At 36.9% G+C, this 18,067-nt stretch overlaps 2 protein-coding genes across 5 annotated transcripts in view; one reads left to right on the forward strand and one right to left on the reverse strand.

The window, feature by feature from the left end:
• Positions 1-134: 134 nt before the first annotated feature.
• Positions 135-4,864, reverse strand: TPRKB (TP53RK binding protein). The gene is made up of 4 exons (XM_085297817.1): positions 4,411-4,864; positions 3,531-3,653; positions 1,132-1,308; positions 135-313 (listed from the first exon to the last, which is right to left on the reverse strand). Exons 1-4 carry the CDS (start codon positions 4,552-4,554, stop codon positions 227-229), a joined length of 531 nt encoding a protein of 176 aa, XP_085153943.1. The 5' UTR covers positions 4,555-4,864; the 3' UTR covers positions 135-226.
• Positions 4,809-18,067, forward strand: part of ALG10 (ALG10 alpha-1,2-glucosyltransferase) — a 28,370-nt gene continuing 15,111 nt past the window's right edge. For 2 of the 4 annotated variants that reach the window (XM_085297783.1, XM_085297792.1), the window contains exons 1-2: positions 4,855-5,090; positions 5,339-5,536. In XM_085297783.1, the coding sequence (XP_085153909.1) occupies positions 4,926-5,090; positions 5,339-5,536 (363 nt within the window). In that variant the 5' untranslated portion in view covers positions 4,855-4,925. The other 2 variants (XM_085297774.1, XM_085297802.1) reach the window with 2 other exon arrangements.

Genomic DNA, 18,067 nt, shown 5'->3' on the forward strand with positions numbered 1-18,067 from the left:
GTAATGGACAATTTTGCTTAGTACAACAGAATTGAATCTCTGTGCTTAGAATATAGCTTAGATTACTCCCATACCCAAAACAGTTCTTTACAGTTTAAGCTTAGATGTCACTACACTATTTGGTACTACACTGCTTTCTCTGAAATATAGGATTAATTGCCATGAAATGTTTTTGCAGCTTAAAAATCATTGTTTTTCTTTTTAAAAAGATTTTATTCGCACATTTTCATAAAACATCTTTTGTTGACATTCTGCAAATAATGCTGTCCAATAAGGTGCCGATTTTTTCTTCCTGTGGAAGAAGTTTGTATATCTGCAGAAAAAGTAAGAAAAACAAAGGCTGTATAAGGAAGAAAAAATACTGCATTCATTTTAAAAATATACTCATTAAAACAAAAAGACTCCTCCCCATTTTTTTTACATTAGAAAGGTATGTCCTGTCTTGTAGGCCAGATTAAGGACTGGGAATGAGGCAGATTTTGAAACTGCACAGCCAAGGGAAAGCCAAGGAACTTTTAGAGAACAGTACTTTTAGCTCCACATGTTATATGCTGTGATTTATCCAATTTTGCTCATTATCTCTCCCATCATTACTTTGACTGACATAATCAAGATGGTTTAAGCTAGCACAATTTTACCACATGGTACCCGTATACTTCAAGATATTTTCCTAGCCTGAAAATGTGTACATGCCCCAACACAGTTCCTAGCAGCTAATCAAGAAATTATTTTTATCTTAGCTGCCCACATTGGGACTATTTATGTACTTAAGATATGCAACTGTGTAGGATAAAGTTTATTTTTAATTAAATAGATATTTACTTGGAAAAACAAGAAATAGAAGTGATAGAACAGTGGGGAGAAATCTAGAATTCACTTCTGTGTTCTAAATTCCTGATGATGACTTTTGATGACTCAAAATTTGGCACGTTAGAGGGTGACTACTAGAAATTTTTTCCCTAGAGTAAAAACAGAACAAGAAACAAAAAACCAAGTTTCACTTGTTACAAATCATGTTTCCAGTCATGTTAAAGAAACATAAACTCTAAATGAGTTGTGTTGAGATTTAAGCAGACAATCAAATAAAATACCACTTTCCTCAATCACATTTGGGTTTTTTTGGTTACATACCTTTTTAACTTTTCCAATGTCTGTAAGTTGGGGGAGTTCATCTAGAGAAACCTGCTGGCCTTCTACTTGAGATGCTACATCTTCCAGATTAACGGGTTTTTCTCTGTCTATAACCAGAACAATGAGTACCGCTGTGTCACTGTCTGAAATACCAAATTTTTTCAATGCATCTGAAATCTAAGGAAAGATGAAAAAAACCAAAATTTAACTAGTCATTTTTCTTCCTACATACAAGCAACATTTTCAGTTACTGGGTCAAATAAACCTAAAGTATAAACAGAAAAGTTCTACATCAATAAAATTCTGATGAACTATAAGAGGTAATTTACTTCTTACACTAACTTCTATTAGTAGTTTGGAGGTTTTATCCCACTTGGATCAAAACAGTTTCTAAGAAATTTTAGGTTTTAGTTTCCTCCTAGCAAGACTATATGATCTTAAATCACCAGAAAACTAAAATAACTACTTTGTGACTACAAACACTGCATTAGTTAGGTGAAGTCTTTTCCTATATCCAAGACTTTGTTTTTGCTGGGTTTTTTTGTTTGTTTTTAAACACAGTAACAGTAAAAAAAAAAAAAGAAACATAAACCAAACCTATATACAGAGGTACAGCCTAACATCTACCAGACAGTTCTTAATTTTACTAGTGTAACCGCTGCCAAGCATGTTCATGGCTAAAGTTTACAATCAAATTGACCCATTGATACAGAAATTTGAGGGTAAAAAGATCATAAATAAATAAAGGCTACAAATATTTAGAGAAGAATATCTGAAAAAAATATCTCTGTCTCTTTAATTGCATGTCTATTTCTCTTCATAAATCTAAGTGCAGTAAACGCTCATTTTCAAAGAAAATTTCTCAGAGAGATATTCCCAAATGCTAACTTTAACTAAGGAGGTTCTTTTATAATCTCATACAAGAGGCTTCTTCACATAATGAAACAGAGCAAAATTGTAGCGTTAAGTGCTCTGAACTGCCATTTGTGAGAGCATATCTCTGACCACTGATTTTTACAAGGAACCAAGGGAAATAAACCTCTGTAAGCTAATATTACATTTTATGAAAGTCTTGTTATCAGCACATTCTGGACATGAATTTACACTAGCTATTACAGAATTTTAGCTTGAGGAATGACTTAAGAAGTTGAAACTCTGCAGTTTCCTTGAGTCTCACAAATCCATTACTTATCTGACTTCCTAGATATTTTGGAAATATCAGATAAATGGGAGTCTGAGTAAGTGTTAAAATTCTAATTAAGCTTGCATGTGACACATTCGTATGTTACCACAACAAATATAAGCTAGATTCCTTATATAAAATGTTCCACAGGCTAAGAAATAAGCTAAGGCTCACCTTTATGGTCTGCTATTTTTAACAGAGCAAATGGACTATTTTGCAATGAGGGATAGTGGCAAGGAAAATCAGAATCATATATGATCATTTATCTACAGTATGCTCTAGAAAGCTAAACATCTGCCATATTTCTTTAAGATGTATGTCACCAGAGAATGTTATTTTTGAATCTCCATTTAGTCTTCTAATTCTTCCAAGACTCACTGGCCTCAAATAAATATTTGTTACGGTGTCAGTCTTCTTTCCAAAGAAGCTGCCACATTTGCTTAATTACTGGCAAAAATGAGAATGGTATGAAAGCGATTTCCCTACAGCTTATATAGATTAATTTTTCATTGGTGTTCTAAAAACATCTACTGCACGCTTTTTGTAGTGCTCTAAAACTGTACATTAAAAGAGAAATAAAAAAATCTTATTTTACATCTTTTATATAGTTGTCAGATGTTGACAGCTGTTTGTATGAGTGTTACGCATAATTTCTGAAGTATTAATAAAATCCTAATTTATTTCAATATATTTTAATGTCAGAATAAGAATATTCCTATTCAATGTTGCTACTAAGACTTTAATTTCACACAGTAACTAATGTTCACAGCAATGCTGTCAAATCAATAGCTTTTTTTGTTTGTTATACCACCAGTTGTGAGAGGATATGGACACAGCCTAACATTTTTATCTTTTTAAAAGAAAAGACTAAAAGATTTTAAAAATAAAATATTACAAGTTTTTACACTTACAAACAAACAAACAAACAAAAAAAAAAAACCCTAAAACCAAACAACCTAGAACTGGTCAAGGAGGATTACTCAGAAACTGTCAAAGATGAGAAAGAAGAGCAGAATCTCTGTACATTAATTCTGTCTGCATGATGGTAGGACTGTGGAAATATGACTATTCTGGTTACTTCAGAGAAGCTTCCAGTACATCAGAGAACGATGCCCTAAGGCAGGCAAATTGTTCAGGGAAAGTCTGTATTTAGTTTGGCTGCATGGATCTTAGCAAGCTTCTCTGGCAGAAACAGTAATTATTCTGTAAATCTTACATTATTGTTTGGTGAAAGATTGAAAATAATTTCTGTGTAGAGAGTTCTGGTCTTCATTTTACCAATCTTGTGCAGATGAACTGCCTTGTTGGCTGCCACAAGGATCTGAAAAGGGTCTACAATCTGTAACACACGACAGAAGAAAATGAACAGAAATTTAACATAATATTTTGAACATTGACAAAATCCTTGGCCACTAAACTTTGTCAGACCAAGTCTGCCATTACTGTCAGCAACAGACTATCCAGCAACTCATTTCAGCAATTCTTGCTTTTCCAAAATCAATGGAATTACTTACTGAATGAGATAATGCTTGATATAAAGATTGCACTCACAATTAGGTTATTGGAATCTTTTGAAAGAAGCATCACATCAATAAATGTCAGTAAACTGCCAACTAGATTTTCCTTTCTTCCTTAACAAACAATGGCTTTGCTGATTTGAGAAAAAAAATATCAGGAACTAGTTATGGGTTTATATTAGAACAAAGGCCCCTAACATTATTTTTTAACAGAGCGTTACAGACATTAAATGATTAGTGATACATTACAGCATCATTAAATGTTTAGTGATACATTTTACAGATTGAAGTAGATTTAAAAAGCTCCACAGAGCAGGAATGTCAGGAGAATCAAGGAGAAGACTGACTTTTTTGGCCAATTTTGCCCAGGCTCTACATCTACCCCATCTACGCTTGTGTAACATCATCATTAGATCGAGAGAGTTGCATTTACACAGGGAAAGCTAAGCATATATAGTAGCTTACATGATGGGAATTACAAACACAGGTCATTTTTCTTCATTTCTTAGGGAAAAGGAACCCACGCGGCCTCCAGCACCGCAGTGCAGTATAACCACGACAACGTGGGCATTTCCTTACCATTGCAGGATTTATTAACGCCCCACCAATGGAGCCTTCCATCGCCTTTTTTCGGAGAGCAGCAGCGTTTTTTACATCACTGAACAGGAGGAGAGTCACGCTGCGGTCAGGAAACAGCTCCAGCTGGTGTGTTAAATGCGGCATCCTGTCACCAAGGGGCAAATCCGCCCGGAGCAACGAGCGGCCCCGCGGTGTTCGCGGGAGCAGCGGCCGCGCACGACCGCGCACGTTCCGCCTCGGGCAGAGCAGGCGTTTAGCAACGCCTGACCGCTCACAGGCGCGGGGGGGGGGGGGGTCCAACGCTTTTTAGAGGTAAGTAATGCAGTTTAAGAAGCGGTGAGTTGAACGAGGAGACGTTCAAGCAGCCGCCCCCGCAGCGCCCGCGGCCTTGCTGCCGCCTTCCCGCCCGACCCCGGAGGAGGAGGAGGCCGCCGCTGCCGCCCGCCCGCCTCCTCCGCGGCGCGGCGCGGCCCCTCCCCGGAAGGGCGGCCTCTCCCCGCGGCGGCGGCGGCGGCATGGAGCGCGCCGCGGCCTACGGCTTCTCGGCCGCCATGAGCGGCGCCTTCCTGCTCTCGTGCCTGCTCTTCGCGGCGCTCAACCGCCGCCAGCGCGCGCCCTACATGGACGAGGCCTTCCACGTCCCGCAGGCGCAGGCCTACTGCGAGGGCCGCTTCCAGCAGGTAAGTGCGGGCCCTCGCCGGCCGTGTCCCGGCCCCCCGCGGCGGCGCTGCCCCCGGTCCCTGGGTCCCCCCCACGCCTCGGGCCCGGCCCGGCGTTTCGGCGCGGGGCGGCCCCGTATAGCGATGGGCAGAGAGGACGCCCGAAAGAAGGGCGAGGGTTTCGAAACAGCGCGTCGCCCCCCTGCGTCCCCCGGGCGCTTTCTGCGTGGCGGCGGCTCCTTAACCCGGCCCCGCTCTGTCCTTTGAAGTGGGACCCCATGATCACCACCCTGCCTGGCCTGTACCTGGTCTCAGTGGGAATAGCGAAGCCTGCGGCGTGGCTCTTCGGCTGGACCGGCAGCATCGCGTGCTCCACCGGGATGCTCAGGTTTATTAACCTCCTTTTCAGCGCTGGAAACTTCTATTTGCTCTACTTGCTTTTGTCCAAGATGCATCCGAAAAATAAGGTACAGTCCCAGTAAAGTAATTTTCAGCACTAGTACAAACAGTGCTGATGACTCTGCGGATGCTTGTTTTATTAGATACTTGAACTGTCTTCAGTTTTACGTGGCTGCAACTATTGCTACTGGTTTGAGCCAAGGAAGGGTGCTTCTTTTCTCTAAAAACAATCTTTTTCTCCCTAAGGATGTGATCCTCTAAAAACTTGGTCTTGTGCGTAACTATAAATAGTTTCATTGAAATAAAACATAAAGTTAACATCTGTGTGGACCTTTTACCAGAAGAATTGAGTGCTGCTGTAGTTGGAGTTGATTAGAATTCAACATAAAACTTCACCCACTGATTCCTGAACAAAGCCCCGTGAGCTGTTTTTGAGCTAAAATATATTCCTTATACCAGATTTAACATTAAGATTTAGAATTATAGGATATTTCAGGTTGGAAGGGATCTCAGGAGGTCTCTGATCCAATCTCCTGCTCAAAACAGGGTCACCTAAGGTCAGACCAGGCAGCTTATCTGGCTTTATCTAGTTGTGTTGAAAACCTCCCCAGATGGCAAGTGACTGCACAGCCTTTCCAGGTAGCCTGTTGCACTGCTTGACTGGCCTTTCACTTCCATGGTGAAAAGGTTTTTCCTTTTATCCAGTTTGAAGTGCTCATTTCAATTTATACCCGTTGTCTCTTGTCAGCCCACCATGCAATGCTGCGAAGAGCCTGGCTCCCTCTTCTTGTTAACCTCCTCATAGGTATTGACAGGCTGCTCTTTGGTCCCCCTGGAACCATCCCTTCTCCAGGCTGAACAAGCTCATCTCCCTCAGCCTCTCCTCACAGAGCTGGTGCTGTAGTCCTTGACCATTCTGGTGGCCTTCCACCCTCACTCCAGTTAATCAAAGTCCTTTTTTTAATTATTGTTAATACTGAGAGTGCTCAGAACTGGACATGATATTCTAGATGTGGTCTGACAAATGCTAACAAAGCAGAAGAATCACTTTGATCAACTGGCCAGAGTTCTGTTAATGCAGCCTATGAGGCTGTTGCCTCTTCTGCTTCCAGGACACACTGATGCCTCGTGTTCAGCTTGCTGTCTGCCCAAACTCCCAGGTCATTTTCCACAGAGCTGCTCCCCAGCCACTCTGTCACCAGTCTGAACCATTGCAGGGGTTCTTCCTTCCCAGGTGCAGGACCTTGCATTTTTCCTGTTGAATATCATAAGGTTTCTGTTTCCCCATTTCTCCAGCCTGTCTAGGTCCTTCTGGATGGCAGCTCTGCTCTTGAGTATATTGCTTCATCCCTCTGGTTTGGTGGCATCTGCAAGCTTGATGAAAGTGTGCTTTGTTGCTGCCTGCAGGTATAAAGACATTAAACAGGACAGATTGCAGTAGAGACCACTGCGGTACTCTACTTGTTACCAAACTTCAGGTAGAATATGACCCATTAACTGAGAGCCCAACCGTCAAATCAGTTTTCACCTGTCTGCTTATCCATCCAAGTGATGGGTCACCCAACACTGTAGTAGGTAAATTGTTCCAGTTGTTAATGGCCTATTTAATATCTTTCACCTTGGTTTGCTATCTTTAGTTTCACCTTTAAACTTTAAGAATATTTTTGCTATTCACTGATAATTTAAAGATTCTGTTGTTATAAAGAAAATGTTTTCATATGAAGATTATAGAAGACTCTTCATGTTTAAGCATATGATAAGACCATACAGAATTGGGTCAAAATTAACAGATTGTTTCCTCTTTTGGAACACTTTTAATGTTATATTTGGAAGTGGAAATAAAAATGAAAGAAAACTTAAGTTTTTTTGACTATATTGTAAGCATTACAAAATGTACTTTTGTTGTTGCCACTTCCTTGAGTTTTGAGCATTTTCTATATTGTTGTTTTCAGTATGGTGGTGACTGGCTGTTTCATCCCACGCTACATCATTCAGAGCCATCATGCAGCAGTTTTTAATGTTGTGAATTACATTGCACCTTGTAGTGAGTGGGATAATTGGGAGGAGTTTTTAACTGTATGATCTTCTACCTTTGAAGTTTCTTTTATAACTCATGAATTATGATGAAAATAAACAACAAAAGCTGCACCAAAGACTAGAAGCTTGACTGGCTCCTCTGTGGGCTGGCTTCAAAAGAGGCAATAGTGCAAGCAGAGAATGATGTGTTCTATGTCAGAAACAAACATAATCTGATGATTAGATTGCAGGGGCATACAACACTGAAAACAAAATTTCCTTTTCTTTTGCTTGTTAGTGCAGCTCTTTTATCATAGGTATGAGAACTATTATACTCCCACTTTAGCGGTGGGCATTAGTGCTACAAATATGTGAATGTCTGAAATACGGAAGAAGCTGGTGTATTTTTTGGCCATATTTTTAACTTATCAACAATAATGCTTCTTGATTTCATTTGTCTCAGCATTGTATTGTCCTGTACTCTATATTAGCATAGCAGGAGGTTAACAAAAATGTAATGTGCATGCTAGTGCAGTAATGGAATCAAAGAGCGTTAGAGCTGTTATATTGTGGTAATGGAATTCTGAAGAATGATACCCTTTATTTGGTTTTTGTTTTTTTATTGGATATTACTAACAATGTTTTTCTGCTTCTTCTCTAGGCTGTGTCTGGTTTCCAAAGAATTTTGTCTACATTAACTCTTGCAATATTTCCCACACTTTATTTTTTTACGTTCCTTTATTATACGGACCCAGGATCAGTATTTTTTACTCTCTTTTCATATTTAATGTGCCTTTATGGTAACCATAAAACTTCAGCTCTGCTTGGATTTTGTGGCTTCATGTTTCGTCAGACAAATATTGTATGGACAGTTTTTTGCGCAGGAAATGTTGTTGCAGAAAAGCTAAATGAAGCCTGGAAGACAGAGTTAGTGAAAAAGAAAGATGAAAAGATTTCTTCCATGAAAGGATCATTTTCAGATCTGGTCAGAATATTACAGTTTCTTACTGAATACCTCATCTCACCTCAAAACTTAATTACACTTATGGCTTTAACTTGGCCATACATCATATTAGTAATTGTGTTCTTTGCTTTTGTATTCATCAATGGTGGAATAGTTGTTGGTGACAGAAGTAGCCATGAAGCCTGTTTGCATTTTCCTCAGCTCTTCTATTTTCTGTCGTTTACTCTCTTTTTTTCCTTCCCCCATTTATTGACCCCTAGTAAAATCAGGAAATTCCTTCTGACCTTACGGAAGCACCCTGTGCAGTACTGCTTAGTTGCTGTCATCTCTTTGTTCCTGATCTGGAAATTTACCTATGTTCATAAGTATTTACTAGCAGATAACAGACATTATACATTCTATGTCTGGAGAAAAGTCTTCCAAAGACATGAACTTGTAAAATACATGTTAGTTCCAGTCTATATATTTACTGGATGGAGTTTTGCTGATACCTTGAAATCAAAATCAATATTCTGGATTTTAGTGTATTTTTTTTGTTTATTTGCTGTTACAGTTCCTCAAAAGTTACTAGAATTTCGTTACTTTATTTTGCCATATTTAATATATAGACTCAATATTCCATTTCCATCTCTCTGTAAACAACTTCTTGAGCTGTCTTTTTATATTTTTGTGAATGTAACAACCTTTTATCTTTTTCTAAACAAAACATTCCAGTGGCCAAATAGTGAAGAAGTACAGAGGTTTATGTGGTGATCTTTTTTCTTCTTTTTTCTTTCTTTCTTTTTCTTTTTTGGAACCTTTACACCCCTAGGAAAACCCAGTTCTGTTTCAGGACTATAAAACACTGGAATAAAGTAGTGTGCATTACATTATGTATTTTTTTTCCCCCCATGGGTATCAGGGAAAGAAAGAAAGAAAGAAAGAAATTGGTTGCTTATATTCTTGGAACTGAATGTGAGATCTGATATGTGAAGATACTAGATTTGTTGAATTTGTGAGGTCCTGGATTAAATTCAGAACTAGGGAAATCTTGGAAAACCTTTTTGTAACTAATGTGAAATGAGGGAGATGTTTACAACCGCATTTCATGATAATAATATATTCTATAACATACTTTTGAAGGTATGGTAGTTTGTAAGTATGTTTTGGGAGTTTGCTTTAAAATAAAGTATTTAAATGTTTAACTTTTCATTACCTCTGAGGTGCAGATTTACTCCTCAGCACTGGCCATTTTCATTTGTATCTGCTAAAGGTCAAGGTATGAAACCCTGCTGAAGTGCAACGTTTTCAAAAACACCTAAATCCTAATGAATTTTCATGAGTTGTTGGTCATTAAATGCTTACGTTAGTTTTGCAAACAGAATGTACACCCTTAAATCATTAGGACAGTTTGAAAATTTTATTTCAAACTGATATTTAGAAAATAGAGTGAAGACTGTGCATATTCCTTCTTTTGGGGGAATAAACATTATTGTACAACAAAAGAAAAATTGCAGTTGATACTGTGACCTATTAGAAGGGGAGTAATTTATGTGTGCCAGGCTGAAACATGTCATTACATGGTGAATTGCAGTATAATGAAAACCCTTTTAAATAATAAGGCTTTTATGTGCTGAGGTTCTGTGTTCACAGGTTGGTATTGAAGCAGAATGTAAATGCACTCCAAAATTTAGCTGAGTATTTCTAAGATCTTTGACATGTAATCTTGAAAAAAATACTAATGGCATTACATATTTTTTCTTCTAAATATTTTTCGTATATATGTATAGCTACTGGAACTAAGCGGTATATATTTCTTTTTACAAAGGTAAAAATACAATGTATATGATTTTTTAAAACATCTGGTGCATTATTTTCAAGAGGAAAGAATGGTTCCCTTCAGTAAATGACGTTAATTAGACTTGAAAATATTTGATCACTTCTAGTTAACTGTTATGCAGTTTTATAAGTATAGCTGAATTATGTGTATATGGCAGGGAGGAATCCAAATCCTCGTGAACTGTGTAGTGTCTCAAAATTGTTTCTTCTTCCATAATGGAAATATTGCAGTCAAATCTATGCAAACGTGTTATGTTATTGCCATTCCTGTCATCCAGAAATGGAATTGTTTTTCAGAAGGTTACTGCCATGGAGTTACCTACCCGCAGCGGTACTGTTGTGTTTTCTTTACAGGAGGCAGATCCATGTCCTCTAGCTCAGCACAGCATCCTTCCCTGTGCTAACACTAGGAGGTGTGTGATTGACTCAGGTTCTCCTGTCCACTGTCTGTACAACCATGTTTTCTGTGATTTTTAGTAGGACCGATTTTGTAGGGTAATCTTGCATGCCTTCTGCTTCCAACTTTTATTTTCATGTACTGTTCAGGTAAAACAAAAACAAGATGAATATGCACATGCATGTTTTGAGTACAATATTATATGTGCACTCAAATTTTTGTATTGCGCAAATTGGAATGGCAACGTGAGTCAGAACCCTCACCTGAATCTGGAATCCTGAATTGTTTCCTAGATTTTTTATTTTTTTCCTGAATTTGTAGGGGAGCAAGTGTTCCTGTAACAAGATGTGAAAATTCCTGTGCTTATGAAGTCCATTGGCATTTTGTTTTGTCCAGGATGTCTCTTGATACTGGTATCTGAATGCCTTAGCTTATCTGTATTGTTAAGAAAATGGCAATGTTTGTGCATGGTCATTATTCTTTAACTGAGATAGCAACCAAGTAAAAAGAACTGATTTTAAATGCAATTTTACAGTTCTCTTATAAAGAAAAGTGACTGAAAGACAGAACTCCCCCAAAATTTAGAGCAGGAAACCTTTCCAAAGAGCATCATATCACAAGATAGCAGAAAAAGTAGGTGTGGAGAGATGTCTGTGAAATTTTTTAAAATAAGATAATTCCCATGCTAAAATATTCTGCCAGCTAATAATCAATGTAGTGATTTATTTTGATTTAACAGTACTGCTGAAAGTATTTTACTAATTTAAAAACAGAGTTGAAATATGTTTTCACTAAGGAAGAAAGTCAGTTATTAACACATAAAAAGAGAGTTATTTTTCGTGTAAAGCTATATTTTTACTTTTGCCGATGAACCAGAGGGACTTTTTGGTAATATTCAATGTTACCCCAAATAAAGGAGTTAAAAAAAAAAAAAAAAAAAAAAAAAAAGGGGGGGGGGGGAAGAGAGAGATGGAACGTAATTTAGCCTGATTCTGTTTCAGTCATGAAAATGGTTGTAATTATGTCATAATTAGACATAAAGAAAGGTCTCCAAATGTCATCAATCTGTTTTAAGAATTTGGCAAATATCAGTAGTAGTAACATTGCTTAAATCTAGATATAAGACTTAGTTAAAAAGACTTCATGGTTTTGGAGAGTCTCTCTTTTGGAAAACTAGTCTTACTATTTTGCTCCTGGAATATTTCCACTCTAGTTGTTTGTAGTAGCAAACTTGTTAACTATTTCTCTTGAAGATGTGCAAAAGCTGCTACATTTATTCTGGTTTATGTTGTCAAAGGTCTTTTCTAGTTTCAGTAGAATGCTTATCACTTACTTTAGTTTAACTCCTCAGCTAGTGTAATTTGACAGTGAAATTAGTTACAGTAGCATTAAAAATATTTTAAAATTTATTAATCAATTATCCATTTAGAAAAAGTCACACTGATTTGTTGAAATATAACATCCAAATGAAACCCAAAATAGCAGAGCTAACATTTTTGTAATCATTGTTTAAAAAGCCTGATTTAGTTTTTCTTTAACAGAAAATAGAAGGTGATCGTCTATAAGCTGTAAAGTGTGTTATCTGTTATTTGTGAGTATTCTGTATTTTTTTTATTCCTCTTAAGTTTTTTGACAACACTTTTAACATAGATGTTCAAAATGAGCATGAATTTTACATCATTAGTGATATGTGCACGGTGAAATCCTCCTTATCTGTGACTTTGCTTATGAGTAGATGGACTTTTTTTTTTTTTTTTTTTAAATAACAGAAAGATTATTTCTGTGAGAAACATTTCAGGAAAAAGTCTTCTGTAGTCTCTGAGCATGGCTAATTTTGTTCTAGTAAGGCAGATTTTAGCTTTTTCACAAGGTGGCAGTCTTATGCTGTCTTGTTTAGATGGTGAACTGCTAAATGTAATGCTATTTGAAATGATATCACCAGGTGTTTTAGTCAGAGTATATTCTGAGAATTAGAAAATTTCAAGTTCTGTCATGAGTGATTGTATGTTTTGGTAACTGCTTCAGCTAAAATATCCTGGTATTTAATTTTAAAATTTTATTCCTTTAGGTTTTAAAAGGAGCATGAGTTTTGCTTATCTTTTGAAATGTTTTATATTTCAAGTAAAATTGTTATTTGTGTTATTTGTGGAATTTGCATGTTTGGTGTAGAGAACAAATGAAGCTTGAAAACCTACCCTTGAAATAATGTCATTATTTTGAACAGTGTAGTTAGTTACCTAGAAAGTTAAACAGATTTCTTTCTCGTTTAATTATTAATTTTCACACCATTCTTAATTTGTTCACATATTAATTCTATTCATAGCTGTATAAAAAGGAAAAAGGTATTTGGAGGACAAATAAGGAAATAAAGCAAAGTAATTTAAACTTTCGAGATTGACGCAGATAATGATTTTCTAAAACGTCCCCTTTTTTACTTGATTGATGCACATACAAAATAGGAATGCTCAGATGTCTGTGAGCCATATAGTAGTTGACTCTGCATTTTAAACATGTCATCTTGTTTTTATGTGATGAAAATGTGTAAAGGCGGAGAGTCCGTGGAAATAAATGCTTCCAATTGTCTCAAATTCTTTTTATGTATTAGCAGTGTTAGTTTATTTTTTCCTTGAAAAGCTTTACTTTCCTTGCTTATTAGTGTTAGTGTTTGCTTTTTATTCAGTGCATTTGTACATCAGCTGAGACATCAATAGCTCTCATAAACAAGTATCTTTCTTAAAAGCAAGCTGCAGATGGATCCAGAAAATTGGTTTGTTTCTAGCTCATGTTACAAAAGAAAAAAAAAAAAAACTCTCCATGAGGCAGAAATGCTCATCTACCCAGAAGCGTGTAGCTAAAATGCTCCTAATTTGTGAATTTTTGTCACTGGGCTTTATACTTAATCAGAACATGCTGAGGGCTTAATGTTTTTTCCTTAGCTATGGGATACTTGGGACGTCAGGAGCAGAAAGCAAAAGGAAAAATATCTTTGCAGGAAATGGCTGTCATAGCCAGTATGCATAATGCTGCCAGGAGCAGAAGTGAACGGGGTGCTTTCTGAGGTTTGGGGGCACTGCTGTATTTAGCAACGCACTATAGTGATACAGAAGACTTGTCATGTACAAGTGAAAATGTTTTCTCCACCTGAAAGGAAGATTTTATTTATTTATTTATTTATTAACTAAAGTCTTTTTACTTGATCACTGTGAGAATTTTCTTGCTTGAAGCTTAGCAACTATCTGGTTTATCAAAAGGTGTTTCTTGTATTTAGTTGTGTCTCTATAAATACAATCTTTGTTCTTACTGTTTTCAAGTGATGTTGGGAGCTTATTTGAATTGCAACTGTATGTCATTTGTGAGAAGGAATTGCTTTTGTTTCCAGATTTTCTTGCCAAGGTACTCTTATGTTTTTTATAAAGTAAAAATAGTCATATTAAAAAAAAATGCATGCTTTTAAAATGGTGTCTTCCAATGTGTTTTATTTCCTGTTTTTAAATAGATGTAAATTAATACAGCTTGCATTTGACTGAAATTGTTATGAACTCGTATTAGCCCTGTACATCTTTTCAAAGATGTAATTGCAAAAGTTTGTGTCCTTAGCTCTGTCCAGAGCTGCTCTAGTGAGATTAGATTTCCATGTGTTCATGTCAGCCCTCGTAAAAGTATTGTCATAGAAATAATCTTGTGAATATACAATCCCCCCCCCAAAAAATGGTTGTGGTGATTATCACTGACAGAGCTTGTAATTTTAGGGCACTGCTTCAGACTTGCAAGTTTAATACACATAAATCATGCTGCATTTTCCTGGGTTCCCATCAAACTGGAAACAAAACAATGTCCGGCTGAATTGAAATTTAAATGACAAGCTTCAAAAGAACAAAGGAGACACAATTAGGGATATTACTGATTTCAGAGATAGCACTTCACCCTCTGGGTCAGTGCTGAGTGAATGCCATAACATTTTTAATGTGATAGTAAGCATTGTAACTACAGTCCTGGCTAAGAGCAACTTGGAAGTTCGATACCGAAGGTTTTCTTGTAGTTTGTTGCATATAGGATTCTTTACTTGCTGCTCTGTGCACTTTGCAGTGCTGTATCACTCACATTTTTTCACTGCAGAGGGGATTATTTTATGTTAGCAATCCATTGCAGGGATTGTGAAGATGGGAACTCATTTGCAAGATATTTAAAAAATACAATAGAAGATACAATTGTTTCTCCAATAAACTTAGAAAGTCATTTCGAACAAAATCCAATAATTGTGAAGAGGGGAAGTGAGAAATGAAGATAGGGAAAAGATTGCAAAAGATCCTTAGAAAGGCATAAGTCATTAAAACTGTCAACAGGCTTTTGTTTCACCTTCTTCTAGTTGTTCTCTGTGTATATATTTTGGGGGAAACAGTCTCTGAAGCATTTTTGACAAAGGTCAAGGTATTTTTATTATTTCTAGTCATTTTAAGTTTATATATATACTTTCATGGTGGTATCTTAATAAAATTACATAGGATAAATAAAGTTGGTTGAGGTTCTTTTTTTTTTTCCCCAAAAACATTTTAAAAAATGCTACATGATCAAAACAAGAACTTACTTTGTAGATATATAAAACTGTTGTCAATATTTTTCCAGTTGAGAATGTAACATGTTGCCAGAACTACTTTCTGGAGCAGTCTAGCTTCTGAAGAACAGCCTGTTTGGGCAGGGGACTCACATGAGCTGTGGAGACCTTGCATCCAAGACACCGGTCAGAATGTAGCACGTGTGAGTTTTTTTCTGGCAGCCTTAGTTTTCTGGCAAATTTTGAAAAGTTTCAGCCCAATATAAAAAAAAAAACTTTTTAAAGTCTCAAGAAATTTTGTGGAATAACCTTTCTTTCCCAGCTTCAGTTCCCTAGAAAAAAGAACCAGGAGCATGTTAAAGGAAAAGGAATTCATTTGCTGACTGTAACAAAGAGTTGTATGTATCCATGCTAAAAATGTACTGGTGTAGTTTTACTTGAACATTATTGAATTTTGAATTGATTGAATTAATTATTACTAAGATGGGGGTATATTTTCTGCATTCTTTCCTGAAACAGGAAAGAACAGTAGATTGTTGGTTAAAATCCAAAAGAAATAAAGAGCTTGCACTTCTCTTGAAAATTAAGAGGAAAAAAAATATTTGGGGCTGTGGAGTTGTCTGGTGTCTGAGAAGAGCTTTAAGTTTGCCTTCAAGATAAACACTAATAATCCCCTTCCCACATACCTGCTGCTTGTAAAATATGCTGCTTAAATTTTGAAGGGGGTGGAGCGGGAGACAGCATTTTAATGACCTAATTAGCTGTTTGCATAACAGTAGGCCATAGAACTTTATCCAGGAACTTCCACTGTGGAGGGAATTACTTTCCAAATTATCTAAGTGAATCCTGTTGAGTTTAATATTTCGTGGCTGCAATGGAGCACATCTTCTGAAAAGATACTTAGTTTAAAGACATCTAGTAATGATAAATTTGTCACATCCTTTGACAGGCTTTTACAGAGATTACTTACTTTCACTCTTGAAAAACTTGACATTTTCTAGTTACTAGCTTTATGCTACATCTATGTAAAGACAGGTCTCTCCATTTTTCTCTTCTACCTGCATGGATGCACACCAGCTAATTTCCATTTATACTGGTATGTGCAGACCATGACCCACTAACCCCTTAGCCTACTGACCTAGAGAAATGGGAGGACTCTTACATTCTTTATTCTTTTTCTCTGGCCCTTTTATCAATCTATAAAGAAGCATAATCAGTAGAATTGAGGATGGCAATACACTGTTAATCTGTTCTGTTTTTATATAGAAGCAGTCCTATCCATCTAGTCGTACTTGATTTGGCCTGTTCAGCCAAGGTGGACACCTTCAGTTTGAATGGCAGGCTGGCTACCTTGCAGCTGAATCATCACTTTTTGACTTCCAAAAGCATACTGATGGAAAAAACAGACTGAAAAAAAAATACATTAAAGATTCCCATAACAAGTGCTTTCACCTTTGTTGGTGAAGAGTGACAAATGATATACACATTAGTAGATGAGCATAACTAGGGAGAAGCAAGTGGAATTAGGACATGTGAAGTTTCAGATTCCCTAGAACTTCTTAAAAACTTACAGAGGTAAATTGCAGTGAATGGCTACTATCTTGGTCTGCAAGGTGAGGTCCAGCTTGAGGCACTCACTGTAATACAGTAGCATGGCTCTTCTAGTGAGAGGTTTGGTGCACTTGCATTCAGATATGATTTCCTTGTGGGGTTTGAGCACAACAATTTTTCTGCCCAGTTTAAAATGCTACAGTATTCTTACAGTCTGAATACCTCTATTTCAAACTGCAGACACTCTTTCTCAGGTTGACAAAACTGAATTTCAGATGCTTATATGTGTTCTCTAATATATGGAGAAAGGCAGACTTTCCTTGCAAAAGAATAGTCCACTTAAGGGCTGCATGACTGAAGTGTTTTAGGCTTTGTTTTAATAAAATATCAGACCAGCTAACTTTGCAGGAAAGCTTTGATTTCTGGACAAAATTTAACTCCACCCATCCCACACTATGTGGAAACATTCATCTTACATTCTCAAATCCTGATTTCATAACTAAAACTTCTATGTGAACAAAGAAAATAGAGTAGAAGTGACCAGTACTAGCAATTAAGGTTTCTTTAAACCCTAGAAAAAAATTATGGCAAAGATCAGTGGATGCAAGTTGTTTGTGACTAGTTCTCAGTCAAAGATGATAAGCATCTGGAAAAAATCTAATATTATTTAAACCATACATGACAGAGTACTTGATTCTCTCGATTTTCCTTGCCCATCATTTTGTCAGTGAATAAGCAAGCACAAGAAAAGCTTTCAAAGTCACCTACAACATCTTGATAGTCTGCCGTTACTTGGGAAAAAGTAGCCTGTCAAAATCAGCTTTTAGTCAATGTTTTATTAGTAAGCAGCTTTAAAAGATTTCTAAATATTGGCACTTAAATGAAAATTTGATTTAGGGGGTTTATTTACTAAGTTAAAAAAGTAGCATATAAATTTATGTGAGTGTGTGAGTAGTTTCTATGTACATTTTTGACAGTTGGGAACTTCCAGTTGGTTGCTGCCAAGCACCAGCATCTATGACAAAAGATTTAATAAAAATAACACTAGTAGAGTACTCTAAAATTGCAACAAATATTGGGAAAGATTCATACTCTAATCATGTTGCATTTAGAAGGGGATGGTCTTGTTTGTAGGCCCTCAGTCTGCCTCTCCCGAAGTGAATGCCAGAATTAGAAGTAGGCCTATACACTGCAGTGGAAATACGGGCAAGGCCACTTACAGCTGACAGTTTCAGTACACAATTTTCTCATTAAATCAAGCATAAAGTATGGAGGATAATTGAGAATCAGGTTTAAATGTT

The sequence above is a fragment of the Rhea americana genome, unplaced genomic scaffold, assembly GCF_003343005.1.
Source record: "Rhea americana isolate MKP2758 unplaced genomic scaffold, rheAme1 scaffold_1, whole genome shotgun sequence".
Lineage (NCBI taxonomy): Eukaryota > Metazoa > Chordata > Aves > Rheiformes > Rheidae > Rhea > Rhea americana.

Coding starts and splice junctions, on each gene's coding strand:
- TPRKB (XM_085297817.1), bottom strand. CDS start 4,554: ATGCCGCATTTAACACACCAGCTGGAGCTGTTTCCTGACCGCAGCGTG. Junction 1,309..3,530: donor ATCTTTCACCAAACAATAAT/GTAAGATTTACA, acceptor ATCTTTCCTTAG/ATTTCAGATGCATTGAAAAA. Junction 314..1,131: donor ACATTGGAAAAGTTAAAAAG/GTATGTAACCAA, acceptor CTTTTTCTGCAG/ATATACAAACTTCTTCCACA.